Source organism: Penicillium taxi (assembly GCF_028828555.1).
Source record: "Penicillium taxi strain IBT 34144 chromosome Unknown utg000005l_segment0_segment0, whole genome shotgun sequence".
NCBI lineage: Eukaryota > Fungi > Ascomycota > Eurotiomycetes > Eurotiales > Aspergillaceae > Penicillium > Penicillium taxi.
This window is the reverse complement of record NW_026643207.1, coordinates 4,735,974-4,750,021: the sequence shown is the minus strand read 5'-3', so window position 1 is coordinate 4,750,021 and position 14,048 is coordinate 4,735,974. Positions and strand designations below refer to the sequence as shown.

Below are 14,048 nucleotides of genomic sequence, written 5' to 3'. Positions count from 1 at the left end.
AGCTTTTGACCATAAAGCGTCACGAGCTTTTCGATGTTGTTGCTTCACGGCTCACTAGTCCATGGGTTCAATTGAAGCTTTAAAATAATTTATCAAATCTCGGAATGTGGAAGCTCTGAAAATGAAAGTTTTCATTTTCAATATGAGTACTAAACAGTATATCCAAGTTGGTTAAGAGTAGCATATGTGGACAGGTACAAGCTACACCAGACCGAAGAAAGCAGCAAAGAACCAAATGTATATATTAGAAAAGTCCAACCCAGAAGCACCACTCTGTTGAGTCGAAGAAGGCGCCAAGGAAGTAGAGGTAGAGGAGGAGGTAGAATTAGAAGCCGGAGAAGACGTAGCAGTCGGTGTATAAGCCGCACTGGCGATGTCCGTAACGTCAGGACCAACTTCAGAAAATTGGGATTGAACATGCCCAGTCGCAGTGGCTGTTGAAGAGCTTGCTGAGCTTGTGACAGCTGGACCGTCAACACAATAGCTCCAACCTTCAATAAGAACACAATAGTCTTCAAGTAACGAGGGATTCTATCTCATGGCTCTCATTAGTTTTTCGGTCAAAGCAATCATCATCGGGGTAAAGCACTAACCCATGCGTGTAGTTGAGCAACAGTTGCGTCAAAATACTCTTCGATGTTGGCACACGTATCGTTGGCAGAAATGTTATTTGCCCAGTAAGTGCAATCACTTGTTACATCGGGGTCAGTGGTACTAGTAGCAGAGTCACCGTCCAACCATCGTTTCTCAGCCAGGGAGCATGCTGTTTGGCCTATGAAGGCAATTAACGCGAATGTAGATAACTTCATTCTGCTGTAATTGGAAGGTTATTGACTTGAATGAAATGAAGAAAGCCCCTTTATTTAGTGAAGGACGGAGCTCAAATTATTTGATGTGACTTTGTGAATCCTTCGAGCCCCTGCAGCTAAATAAAATTAAAATGGGGGCCACTAGTCTTGAAATGGTCTTAGCATAGAGGAATATATGCAAAGATGGGCCCACCTGGGTACTCTCTAAAACTTCATCCATGGGCCGGATCTCGGAAGCTCTGGAAAAAGCAGAAGCATGCTCTGCTGCCATTGAGATTTGGCACTATTTCACACAGAAGAATAGGGAGGACCGAGAAAGCTGTAAGATATCATGGTTTTTGTTTTACCAAATTTGATTTATCGCAAGGGCTATTGAAGACAAGAATCTGGTCTATGCTCAAGCATCATGACTATCAGTACTGGATCGAAAATATTGAGTTAAGTGAATAAGAGTACCTATGGGAAGGAAGTCCATCAAGCACAGGAGCTGTTCTGAAAGTTCACTTGGTATCCTTCCATTGGATCCAGTGAGTCTTGAACCGGCAAAAGTACCGAAACTCGTCGAGACAATGCATCTTTCTCCTGGTTTCAATGCTGTCAGTTTAGAGTTATCCCTCAAAACACGGTCAACGACACCGACCGCTCGAGCCCATCTTATTTTCCACCAATAGGATCGTATTAGCATTCCTACCAACTATATCAATGAACCACATGGACCCTGGCTATGTAATTCTCAGTCTTCAGCATGATCTTTACTAACCCCATAATCCCAGGATTCAACCCCGATCCCTCCATAGTCCGAGTAAATAGTGACTTTTTCCTGGTAACGTCAACATTTGAGTATTTCCCAGGCACCGCAATCTATCACAGTCGCGATCTGATCCAATGGAAATTAATCGGACATGCATTGACAAAATCGAGTCAGCTTCAGATCCATACTCCAGAGCCTGGGGGTGGAGTATGGGCCCCAACTATAAGACACCGTGATGGCATGTTCTATGTGGTTGCTGCTAGTTTCCAACGTTATTGTCCCCAGCAAGATGATCGAGTCTGGCCGCAGGGTTTCTACGTTCAGACGACCGATATCTGGGATGATAGGTCATGGTCGGATCCCGTATATTTTGACCAAGTCGGATTCGATCAAGATGTAAGTTTTCCAAGGTTGTTGCAAGAGCGTAAACTTACAGGAATCAGCTTTTCTGGGATGATGACGGCACAGTTTATCTTTCTTCCACTTACCGAAAACTCCAGCCCACACCAGGCGTCAATTTGAAAGACTTCGCCATCCATATCTGCACCGTTGACCTGGTCACCGGAAAGTCCACATCCGAGCCCAAATTGATTCGCGAGTCATCATCCGGCGTCGCGGAAGGATCACACATTTACAAACGTGGTCACTATTACTACCTTTTCACAGCTGAGGGTGGTACTGAGAGTGGACATTGCGAGTGGGTTAGTCGCAGTGAATTTGGCCCAATGGGACCATGGGAAGTTGGTCCAGAGAATCCTCTTTGGCGAAATGGAGTTGAAGATGAAGTGCAGAACACTGGCCATATTGATCTAATCGAGGATGCGTATGGTCAATGGTGGGCTGTTTTGCTAGGTGTTCGGCCTATGCGGAAAGAAGGAGAATGGGAGGAATCTGTTCTAGGTATGTGTATTCACAGTACAGAAATTAGATTCTGACTTGGTATAGGAAGAGAGACTTTTCTTGTCCCGGTGAGATGGGAAGATGATTGGCCTGTTGTTAATGAGGGCAAGAAAATTTCACTTCAATCCACTGGGCCGGGTCTTTACCAATATCAACCACCCGTCTCCTGGAGGGATGACTTTTCTACCGTGGAATTGACATTAGGATGGTATAGAAAAAGTGAAGACAGTTCTATCGGATTATCGGTGCGGTAATTAATCTTCGGACAGACACACCAATCACAGTTGACTATTCTCTCACTGAAAATCCGAGCCATCTTCGACTGTATGGAGGGCCATACAACCTCTCTGTACCAGCGTGCCCAACCTTGTTCTTGCGTAAGCAAACACACATATTCTGCACCTGGGAAACAAAAATATCCTTCCAGCCAAGATCAGAATATGTCGAGTCAGGGACTGTGCTGTGGTGGAATTACTTCACCTACACTAGCCTCGGCATTCGGAAAAAAGGAGATGGTCGGGTAATTCGACTTCAACCATCAGAAGGAGAAATATTCGAGAAGCCTCTAGCTCTCACATCTGAAGTAACACTCATAGTCGAATGTGGCGAACAGTATCGATTTGGGTATTTTGAATCCACCGTTCCTCAGGTTACCTGGATCGGAACAGTCTCGAATCAGGCTGCGACAAAGGTACCGCCAGTGGGGGCCCCATTCACAGGTATAAAGTACTAGCTCCACAGATAAGCTAAAACTTACTAATGATGACTAGGAATGATGTTTGGGCTTTATGCATTTGGCGAACGGCAGCGATGCCTAGACCCTGCTGACTTTTCATATGCGGAGTTTCGATAGGACTAAGCTAAGTTGTATGATCTACTGTTCCAAACCTGTTTCATCGTTATATCCTTTGTTTTGTGAGCTGTCAGTAAGAAACCAATTGTAAAAACCATTTCACCTAAGATGACTGTAGCTGAGTAACCTTAGATTCCAACCACTTCCCGACATAAACCTCATTCGTTCAATAAAGATCCCATCTTCTTCGTGTCAAACTCTGCGTGTTGTGAAGAGACCCACATCCAAACGATGATTGGTGGACTTGTGCTGGGACGTCAGTGCTCTTTTTATAACGAGAAACGTCGCCATTCCACTTTCTCGCCTCAAATCTCCTGACCGCTAGTACTGACCTAGATGATGACAGAATCCCCACAATATGCGATGGTGCAACCGATCACGCCTGTCAGCCCTAATGGCACCATCACGTCAGAGAAAACAGAGCGGCCGGAGAAGGCGGATGAGTGGACGAGGCTAAAAGACCGGGCAGAGAGGCGAAAAGTCCAAAATAGATTGAACCAGCGAGCGAGGAGTATGTAGCCCTGCTCAATTAGTGAGAAAAAATATCTAACACCTACTAGGAAAGAGGCAGCGTATGCAAGTGCAAAACAAAGATGCTCATCCCAAGAGTGTGGGGGCACCTACTGCGTTATCATCTTCGTCTTCGTCCACAGCACTAGTCTCTTCAAAAAGCAGCACCTCATCAACGGAATCATGGACGCAGATTAGTTGCCCAAACATGTCCTGGGTACGAAGCGTGCTAAATGAGTTCGCCGAGGTAGCCTTTCAAAGCTACATGCTTGGGTCTCCAACCTCAGACCATCTCCTGACCCTGACGAAAGTCAACGTCTTTCGAGCCTTTGGGCACAATATACGTCTCACAGGTGGCAATATGGACGATATGGACGACGATGCAATCTCGAATTTCAACACACTCAACCTTGCAAATTCACAGAATGAAAGCAATATCCCACCAAGTCTTCGACCTACCAAGGTTCAAAGGACGGTACCACATCACCCCTGGCTAGATTTCTTTCCAATTCCCAAAATGCGGGACAATCTCATTCAGGCTGGTGAGGATTGGAATGACGGCGAGCTATGTCTTGACATCATGGGATTTTGGACCGAATCGGGCGCAGATGCAGGACTTCTTGTCTGGGGGGAGCCTTGGGATGCGAGGAACTGGGAGCTGACAGAGGCTTTCTTGAAGAAATGGCAGTGGGTTGTAAGGGGGTGTCCGGAGCTGATGAACTCTACAAATGCATGGCGTGCAAAACGTGGAGAGAAGTTGATTTTTAGATATATTTAATGTAAGAAACTACCTAGTTATAATTTGAACTTGATGCAAATAAATCACATAATATTGATACTATCGATTTCCATGCTTTGTAAATACGAAATTGATTAGTTATTTCTCAAGCGGATGACGTCATGATATATGTGGATCCGGATGAATATTCCAATAATAGCCTGGCTGGTCGGGAATTTTTTTGTTCTTAAGAGAAAGCACTCAGGTAGTAAGCACTTAGGTACCTGAGCATGCCAGGTGCCATAGGCATGAAAGGTCTCCCGGGTTTCTCTCTTCTAGTCTTGGGAGGTTCTTCTCTTCTCATGTCCTTTCCTCTCTTGGATAGAAATCTTAGAATTATCGAATTTCCCTGTTAGTCTTGAAGGCCAGAAACTGTTAATTTTCAAAATCTCCAATATGAATCTTGAATCGTGTAATCAATTTCTATATAAAATCCGACGCTTTGTATCATTCATAATTCATCACTGCTTGCAAAAGCAGTTCTATATGTGTATATGTATATCTTGAATGGAAAGCACTTAAGTGACATGCTCGTGCTTCTCCTCTTGCTTGTCAATCCTCACCCAGATGAGAGTTATAGCAGCTGCAACAACTTCACAGCCGAGAGCAAACCACCAGATCGCCCGCAAGCCTTTCAGCCCAATATCACCCGAGGGACCCTTGTCCACTTTTGTTCCTATTGCATCTCCCACTGCTGTCATCACTGCCGAGCTCAGATTCTGCATTGTGACAAGCAAACTACCAGCAGATCCTTGATAAGATCTACGCACATTGCTGGTAATATAGATGGATGCAGCTGCGAATGATAGATCTGGTCCAAATGTAACCAGGGCAACACCTGGCATTGATAGTGCCCAGTATATTGTGCCCGAAGTCTGGGGTAGGAAGAAGACTGGGCCCAGGGCAAAGGAACACATAGCAGCAAAATAAATGTAATGGCCTGGAACAATGTGAAGTGTTCTGCTAACTACCCAGGTTGCTAAAACACCAACGATAGCATTTGGTAACAGATACAGTGCAACTGCCATAGGACTGTGTCGTTGTACCCGAAGCCAGAATTGCACGGCGTAAAACTGCCAGCAACCCTGGAATGCGCCGTAGCCGAGGAAATAGGCGATCATCAGTGGTGTGAAGCCTTTTGTTTTCCAAAGGCGATTTGGAATTAGCGGGCGCGCAACCCAACGCTCCACGAAGAAGAACCCGATCAATAGTAGGATGCCTACTACCACCAGGGAATATGTGTAGGGGGACCACTCCACGACTGATCCCTGGGTGAGGCCAAATAAGAGACAGACGCAACCTGAAACAGCGAAAGCTGCTCCTATATAATCGAAGTCGCGGATTGTGGGTGCTTCAGTGCCGACGATATCGGCAACAGGACGCAGGGCAGGAATAGTGACCCAAGCGGCAATCACGCACAAAGCTGAGAGAAAAGCATTGGATGCGAAAATCCAGTATAAATGGGCCTGTAAAGCTCCACCCTGAATGCCACCGAGCCAAAATCCGAACGGTGCGGTGGCAGACATTGCTGAAAAGACTTGGTTCTTTCTGAGACCGGGTTTGTAAACCCTTCCAAGGATGCTCATCGATCCAGAGACTAAGACTCCGATTGACAAACCTTGCATGGCACGTACAATATAGAATAATATTGCTGTGGTGGAATGGATAGAGAATACGCCAACGATGTTCCAGATGGTAAGCCAGACAAATGCACCGACCATGATCATCCGCGGTGGAGTGAGGTCACTCAGCGAGCCCGAAATGACAACCGATAAGCTCAGGGGCAATGTGTAAGCTCCAATCAACCAAGGAAGCTCACTATTAGTGATTCCCAGCGCATCCTTGAATTTCTCCTGGTTAACAGTGATATCTCCAAGCAAAAAGGAGAACATCATCAGACCAGCGGAGCACACAAAGACAAAGATAACCTCGGAAGTAAAACTTCCCAGCTCCGGAGGAATGCCTTGATAACGAGCCTGACTAGGTGAACCAGCCTCTTCTTCAAGATCAGACATCCGCGAAGGAGAATGATGCCTAAACGAGCGGACTGCGCTTCGCTCACTACGGCGAGAATGCACAGCTCCAAGATCAAGGTGAGCATCTCCATGATCCATACTGGACATGGTGCGAGAGAGGTTCTCCAAAGCCTCGCCCATGTGAGAGTCTCGCCTAGTTTTGGCCGTTGGGATCTTGCGTAGGTCGACATCTTGTGATTCGCGATAAGCGATTTCATCTGATTGTCTGACTGTGTCTTGAGTCGTTGATGGTGAAAGAATCGAGTTTGAGGTTGATCCGAGGTCATTGTATTGAGTGTGGATGCCAGATTTGGTACTATCACCATCGTCCACTGGTGTCGGTGCCATGACAATTATATTGGGAGTAGACTTATAACTCAGTTGCCCTGATTGCGATCAATAAATATAAGGTATTTCAGCCACCCTACTGTGTAGAGAAGGAAAAAACGGAGATCAGTTCATATTTAAGTATGGAGAGTGGAGTCTAGTCACGTTGAATTGAAGATTTTTCTACATCACGGAAATCGGAATCCGTCAAAGACGCCAAAAGTACAAAATGATTTGTGTGGCGATAATAAAACTTTAAAGCTAATCTTGCAAATCTGAATCTCATTCCAAAATCTTAATCTCCAACGTTCCATGAATAAACGACAATGATATATGAAGCTATTTATAGCTTGAGATTCAGTAAGGGCAACAATCGCTGTAACTTACATGAGCATCGACTGATATGATATATCATATCATCTTAGTGGCCTCTCAAAAGGGCTTAGTCTCGAGAGCAAGTTCCAAAGAAACCTACCTAATCAGTCAAAAATCGGCCTACCTTCCGAATTAGTATAGGGTTCCGAACTTTATCCTAAAAGAGATGAATAGTTATCCTTTTCAGGCCTCTAATCCACGCAGTATGCAGTCCAACACCAGATTGCAGACACAACGTAGTGATCAGCCCTACTGTCGAAATACTGATGCGTCTTACTGTTGCATATGCATCTACTTTGTAAATGTATCGTTGTGAGTTGTAAGAGGTGTGTTATTCAAGTCCACTCCAAAACTGCCTAGAGTAGTTCCCCATTCATTAACCGACCAAACCAATTTGGTGCCAGAGATTTACAGCAGTATTTTCAGCAGTAAATCTGGGCTCCACTCGTGATTGAAACTACTTTCAGTCCATCGTATCAACAACTACCATCCGAGACTATCAATCAGCTGCCTAGGTTCTTGATACTTAAAACAATGAATAACAATCAACTCAATTTCAAGATACCTGGAACCATTTTTGAGGCTACAATGGTGATTCTCGACCTGGTATATACAAGAGCAATCAAAGCTATAGAGCTGGTAAGTACTTTATGGGCTTCGCCGAAAGACATTCATTACGAAAAAGGCCGCACGAATAAACCCCAGCTGATCAGGGAAAGGCCACATGCCCGAAGCTCGATACCATCTGAAGACCCTGTCGAGATGAATACATGCAGCCGCGAAGCCTATGCAAGAGCTATCTGGCACTGCAGCAACTGAAAAGAAGTAGAAGTGGGGAGAAAAAGATGTCTATTTTTTCAGTGAAGATGGTTTCACCTGGGCACTCTAGGGCTGCTTTATTTACTCTGTGCTTTTGACATCCTCGGTAAACAGATCCACACGAGGAAGATAGTGGCCGACAAAGCAATAATGAATGGCTGCAAGACTTTCACACCCTTGGCCTGTGCCAATGCACCGACTGCAAATGGAAACACTGCCGCTCCAGATCCTCCCAAGGCAGCGGCAAACCCAATTGACCGGACATGTAAGTCCCTAGGAAGGAGCTTTGTCATTACTACGATAGCTCCAGGGAAAAGAGGTCCAAGAAAGAATCCTTGTAGTGAGACAGCAATAGCTGAAGCGTAGAATGCAGGGACTAGCCAAAGGACAAGTCCAAATGCCATAGAGCAAAGAATATATGCCTAGATACGTCAGTTTCGCCGCCTCTTCCATGATGATAATACTTACCCCGACCGCCACTTTCTCTCCTAGCCTTGGTGTGATGAATCCGAGGATTATTCGTCCAACTGTTATACCTAGCCAAAAGCCTGTAGCTGTCATTCCGCTGGCAAATGAACTACCATGCCTTTCGCGCAGCATGAAGGTGACAATCCAACCTCCGAGAGCTACCTCTACTCCAACATAGCCCAACAGGAATAAAGAGCATATCCAAGTGACTCGCGCGGATGGGCGTTGCCAGAGCGCTTCTCTGAGACTACTCTTTCCGTTATCCGTATTCGAGCGCAGGATTGTAGCCCTGAAGGCTGCACCTGTGGCTTTCCAAAAGGTTGTACCACAGGCAACAGTCTCTATGGCTGCAAAGCTCACCTATAGAAGGAATTTTAATGTGGGGGTCAGGAAAGATAAAGCGTATGACTACCCACCATCAAGTAGTAGAAATAGTACCAGGGCAGGTCAGCTCTCGTGATCATAGATGTAGCAATCAGAGGAGAAATGACAGCGCCCATTCCATAGACTCCATGAAGAATACCTAGCAGCTCATTTGCATTAGCCATGTTGCCAACATAAGCATTCCATGCAGCGTCTTGCAAGCCATTGCCAAACCCTGCAAAGACAAAGGAGATTACGAGCACGGGATATGGCGGATGTAGGCAGTTCACAACGAATGCGATCAGATGGCATGCTGGGCCAATAAATGCCACGCCACGTTGACCGAGGGTCATATGGACGCGCTGGTTGATGAATGCGGCGAGAGTATAGCCAAACAGTGGCGATAGAAAGATTAAAGAGACAATTGTATAGGACAGTTTATAATATTTTTCGAGCTGATGGTCTGATTAGTTTCAGCAACCAGAACTTGAGTAGTTCCCTCATACATATGGGATCAAGGCCTGCTCGGTGTTAGATATCTGATTCAGCTAAAGTGTCATTAAATAACACTTACACCGTATGCAGCATCATTGGCTCCCATGACTAGCAAGCTCCAAAACGTCGCAAAACAGCGATAGATGTTTATGCGTGGAAAGTTCCACTTCTCCAATGCGGGAAAGACATCTAGTAAATCTGCTGGGGCTGTCTCCGAACACTCACTTTCCGGCAGTGGCTCGAGACTGATTTGCTCAGTTTGCGACCCCTGAATCACGCAATTAGACATGATATGTATTGCAAAATGAGAATTACGATGAATTGAAACTGTGATATGGCAGGAGGTCAAATAAATAGGTTTGTCTGATTCTCTTCAATATGGATACTTGACGTCAGAATCGAGGACCCAACACTGTGGAGAGGGGGTGTTCGGACTACTGGTGCTGGGTTAACCTTGGTACGGTGGTTAGATCTCTGGTACCGAATTACGGGAGATCCGGTGGTGATTGGTTGAATTTGATATCGATAAGGCCATTGTGAGAATGGAGGGAAAAGTGACAAATGATGATCGGATTAGCAAGCATCACTCATTGGACATATTCATGGGCAGTGGCTGAAGGTCCGACGGCGAGACTTAAGAGTACATGGACCAACAGGAAGACCATTTTACTGCATAGTATGAATCCTTTGAGCCGGTATTATTGTTTATAACTCTGTAAAGATTGCAGTATCCAGTGTATGGGGCATTTTAGATTCCGGAGTATGCTGTTTATCCTTTCAGTAGCTTCTTCGAAAGAACTAGAATGAATCGAAAGTGAATTGCTATTCTTCAAGACATAGATGTTTGCATGGAGGGAGTACCATCCTTCATAGTGATAAATAGAAAAGTATACGTAGACGAGGAGATCATGTCGGGTATGGTAATCTTAAATGTTGAAGAATGGATGAGACTTCATAGCATTTACGTATACTTAGATATGTCCGGATGTCTTCACTCTTCATGTGATTATGGCGATAAGCGAGATATGTTAGCACAAATGAATGTCAACTTCCGGTCAATGTGTGATTTTTAGACCTCGGGACCACTTGGACACAGAATACAGCCCAGAGGTGAAGATAATTATCTATGTGCCCCGAGATTTATGACTTCCGAAGTTGATTCTATTAAGTATTTCAAGAACTTCAACTTCTCACACCCATTAGATTCATAAAATACTCACAAAAACACCTTACAGCCTCAGGGGGAGGTTCTATACAAGCTTCTTTCATGATGAAGATGAAGCACGCAACTCTGAATCCGTACTTCTATTTTTATACTGCTAATCGTTCTGTTAGCTTCCCGACTAGCTTCCGACTAGCTTCCCGCCTAGCTTCCCGAGGCCGGTTTATTTGAGAATGATTTATTGGAAAGTGTCCTAGCCTGGACTATATCCAGCTTTATAACCCAAAGGACATATCAAATCATAAATGTTCACCTTAATATTCTACATGCATTATGATGCATAACAAATGAATAGATTGCGTCCCAAGATTCTGCTGGCTCTTCTATCAGGCGGTGAGTATTTAGCCGAGGCAATTACCTGATTCGGTGCCAAGAGAAGGCTCCTCGGCTGCATGACTTCAGCACTTACCTTACCTTGTATTATATCCCAGCTTTGTCTTCCTATTCTACAAAATTACTCACAACAATACCACCTCTCATTCACTAGTAACCCGTAACCCATCAATTGATCATGCCACCTCCTCCCCCTGCCTGGGTCCAGGCTTTGAAGCCATCAGGACCACAGGGATCCGAACTGCTTGCTAATGAAAGAGCTCAATCCAATGTCAATGTTGAGAAGCTGTCTGAATTGTTGCATACCAAGCATGCATTGGAGAGACAGAAATCACTACTTGAAATTCTCCAACCAGAAAAGGTGTTTGACAAGTCAGAAAATCATAGCCTGGGCCGCGTTGAAAGGCTACAGCGCTCACTTGCAAAAGCCAAGCGTCTACAACAGCTAGCTGTACAACATGAATGGGATACAGAGGAGCTGATTGCTGCTAATGATCTGATCGGCGAGCCCACTCCGTATGCCCTTCACGCAACTATGTTCCTGGTATGCATCAATACCCAGATATTGACGTTAAAAGGGAAATAACTGACGTATGCCGGCTATATTTAGGTCACCCTTCGCGACCAAGGAACTTCTGAACAACACAGCCTTTTTCTTGAGCGTGCTACAAGTTATCAGATCATTGGATGCTATGCCCAGACAGAATTGGGACATGGATCCAACGTGAGAGGCCTGGAGACGACCGCCACCTGGAACCCACAAGACAAAACTTTTATTATTAATTCACCCACATTGACTGCCTCAAAGTGGTGGATTGGTTCCCTTGGTAGAACCGCTAATCATGCGGTTGTCATGGCTCAATTGATTATTGCTGGCAAGAACTATGGCCCACATCCGTTTGTGGTGCAGATTCGCGACCTTAAGACCCATGAGCCACTGGAAAATGTCTATGTGGGCGATATTGGTCCTAAGTTTGGCTACAAGTAGGTATTACAATATGGTTCCTTATAAGTCAATCAACTAACAATCGATACAGCACCATGGACAACGGCTTTCTGCTGTTCAATAATGTCAAGATTCCACACATTAACATGCTAGCCCGCTTCTCACGCATCGATAAGGACACTAGCAAATACATTCGACCCGCTATGCCATCTCTGATATACGGCACGCTTACATGGGTCCGCTCTAGCATCGTTCTTCAGTCCGGTGGTGTTCTGGCGCGTGGTGTGACTATCGCCACTCGCTACTGCGCCGTTCGCAGACAGTTCCAGGATCGTGATGCAGAGGGAAAGTCAGGGGAGAATCAGGTACTGAACTATAAGACTGTTCAAGTGCGCCTTCTGCCTCTGTTGGCATCTATGTATGCACTTCATTTCACCGGCCTTGGTATGATGCAATTGTACCAGGAGAATCAGAAGAGCATGAAGGATGCCACTTCAACTGCAGAAAACTCGCGTGGCCCTGGTCCTGAGCAACTCCGCGCCGGAGCTGATCTGCTTGCTGATCTCCACGCTACATCCTGCGGTCTCAAAGCTCTTGGGTCGACGACGGCTGGTGAGGGTCTAGAGGTGTGCCGTAGAGCCTGCGGTGGACATGGCTACTCATCATATTCCGGCATAGGTCCCTTCTATGCTGACTACCTTCCTACTCTCACCTGGGAAGGAGATAATGTGATGTTAAGTCAGCAGGTATCACGATACGTATGTTATATCTACCTTCCATCTAGTCCACTTCAGTTAACCCTTGTCTATAGTTGCTCAAATCTGCACGTGCTATGTTGTCCGGCAAAGGATCCCAAAATGACACTTCCCGAATCCTACAGAACTACCTTGACCGACGCGACCAGGGTGCTTCCTTCGACGTGCTAGGGAATGACGCAGATATCGTAGCAGCCTTTGCCTGGCGCACTGCCCATCTAACCTTCGAGGCTCTCAAGAACCGCGATGTAGAGAAGCGATCATGGAACAGCCTGCTCATCGACTTCTGGCGCCTATCAACAGCCCACTCACAGTATCTCGTGGTAAAGAACTTCTACGACGCAGTCTTCTCCCCACGACTCTCGTCAGCCTTGGACCCAGAGACCACGACCATCATGCACTCTCTCTTCCGCCTCTACTCCTTGCACACGCTAGAGGCCCAGGCTGCAGAGTTCTTCTCATCCGGCGCAGTGACCGTGCGACAGATCACACTCACCCGCACCAAAGCAGTCGTGAAGCTGCTGGATGAGATTCGCCCGCATGCTGTGCGCTTGGTAGATGCCTGGGCCATTCCAGACTGGCAGCTGGATAGCAGTCTAGGCCGATATGATGGCGAGGTCTACCCAGATCTATTCCGCCGCGCCAGCCAAGAGAACCCTGTTAACGACTTGGTGTTTGATCCTTATCCCTGGAACTCGGCCACTCTCAAGAATCAGCCACCTAAGAGTAAACTTTAGAAATCTCAAGCAGAGAATCGAAAAATCGAACATATCTTGTTATGAGTGCTGGAACGTTTCCAAGGTCGAATAGATGTTTATCCAACCTTAGACCTTGAAAGGTTCTGATATATATTGAGTATCTACCTTGTTAGATACAAGCTTATGTGGGGCGGGGGCTTGAAAAGAAATTTGAAAAGAAACAACGCTTCAAATAGAATATCTAATTGGCCATGATTGTTTATTTGCGGAAATTGAAGTTCAGGGCAACCAGGGTATCTAATTAGATCGTGTATCAGCTCTCGATGCTTTCAGCCTCACCTGAGCAGTGGTCAGAAATGAAGTGAGCTCATAGAAAGCTGGGCGTAAGTCAAGGTTATAAATCAAAATTGGAGTATTATTTCATTCCCCTACCTCTGTAGTGCAACGGTGATGTAAAATAATGTCTACAGGAGGTTGAAGGCTCGATACTAGAAACTATAATACCAGTTTTCTTTCTACTACTAGGCTAAATTTAGTAGGAAAGAGATTTGCCAATATTTACAAATCCCACTCATTTCCCCATTATCTCCCAATCACGTTGAAGTTCATTAGATGAATTATAGGAAACGTG

The 14,048-nt window shown here is 45.6% G+C and overlaps 6 protein-coding genes across 6 annotated transcripts; 3 read left to right on the top strand and 3 right to left on the bottom strand.

Annotated features, from left to right (window-relative positions):
- Nucleotides 1-201: 201 nt before the first annotated feature.
- N7495_009050 (LysM domain protein) lies at nucleotides 202-809 on the bottom strand (the record flags this gene model as incomplete). Its single annotated transcript, XM_057211701.1, has 2 exons — nucleotides 202-531; nucleotides 594-809. 2 exons carry the CDS (start codon nucleotides 807-809, stop codon nucleotides 202-204), a joined length of 546 nt encoding a protein of 181 aa, XP_057061244.1.
- A 745-nt stretch (nucleotides 810-1,554) lies between these two features.
- On the top strand, nucleotides 1,555-3,313 carry N7495_009049 (glycoside hydrolase family 43 protein; the record flags this gene model as incomplete). The annotated part of the gene is made up of 5 exons (XM_057211700.1): nucleotides 1,555-1,956; nucleotides 2,004-2,460; nucleotides 2,506-2,688; nucleotides 2,730-3,179; nucleotides 3,231-3,313. 5 exons carry the CDS (start codon nucleotides 1,555-1,557, stop codon nucleotides 3,311-3,313), a joined length of 1,575 nt encoding a protein of 524 aa, XP_057061243.1.
- Nucleotides 3,314-3,652: 339 nt separating this feature from the next.
- N7495_009048 (bZIP transcription factor) lies at nucleotides 3,653-4,601 on the top strand (the record flags this gene model as incomplete). Its single annotated transcript, XM_057211699.1, has 2 exons — nucleotides 3,653-3,824; nucleotides 3,874-4,601. The coding sequence occupies 2 exons, from the start codon at nucleotides 3,653-3,655 to the stop codon at nucleotides 4,599-4,601; spliced, it is 900 nt and encodes a 299-aa protein (XP_057061242.1).
- A 518-nt stretch (nucleotides 4,602-5,119) lies between these two features.
- N7495_009047 (MFS transporter) lies at nucleotides 5,120-6,964 on the bottom strand (the record flags this gene model as incomplete). The annotated part of the gene is made up of 1 exon (XM_057211698.1): nucleotides 5,120-6,964. The coding sequence occupies one exon, from the start codon at nucleotides 6,962-6,964 to the stop codon at nucleotides 5,120-5,122; it is 1,845 nt and encodes a 614-aa protein (XP_057061241.1).
- A 1,250-nt stretch (nucleotides 6,965-8,214) lies between these two features.
- On the bottom strand, nucleotides 8,215-9,752 carry N7495_009046 (Major facilitator superfamily domain general substrate transporter; the record flags this gene model as incomplete). Its single annotated transcript, XM_057211697.1, has 4 exons — nucleotides 8,215-8,559; nucleotides 8,606-8,965; nucleotides 9,022-9,423; nucleotides 9,543-9,752. 4 exons carry the CDS (start codon nucleotides 9,750-9,752, stop codon nucleotides 8,215-8,217), a joined length of 1,317 nt encoding a protein of 438 aa, XP_057061240.1.
- A 1,444-nt stretch (nucleotides 9,753-11,196) lies between these two features.
- On the top strand, nucleotides 11,197-13,456 carry N7495_009045 (uncharacterized protein; the record flags this gene model as incomplete). The annotated part of the gene is made up of 4 exons (XM_057211696.1): nucleotides 11,197-11,562; nucleotides 11,629-12,002; nucleotides 12,056-12,722; nucleotides 12,776-13,456. The coding sequence occupies 4 exons, from the start codon at nucleotides 11,197-11,199 to the stop codon at nucleotides 13,454-13,456; spliced, it is 2,088 nt and encodes a 695-aa protein (XP_057061239.1).
- Nucleotides 13,457-14,048: the final 592 nt, after the last annotated feature.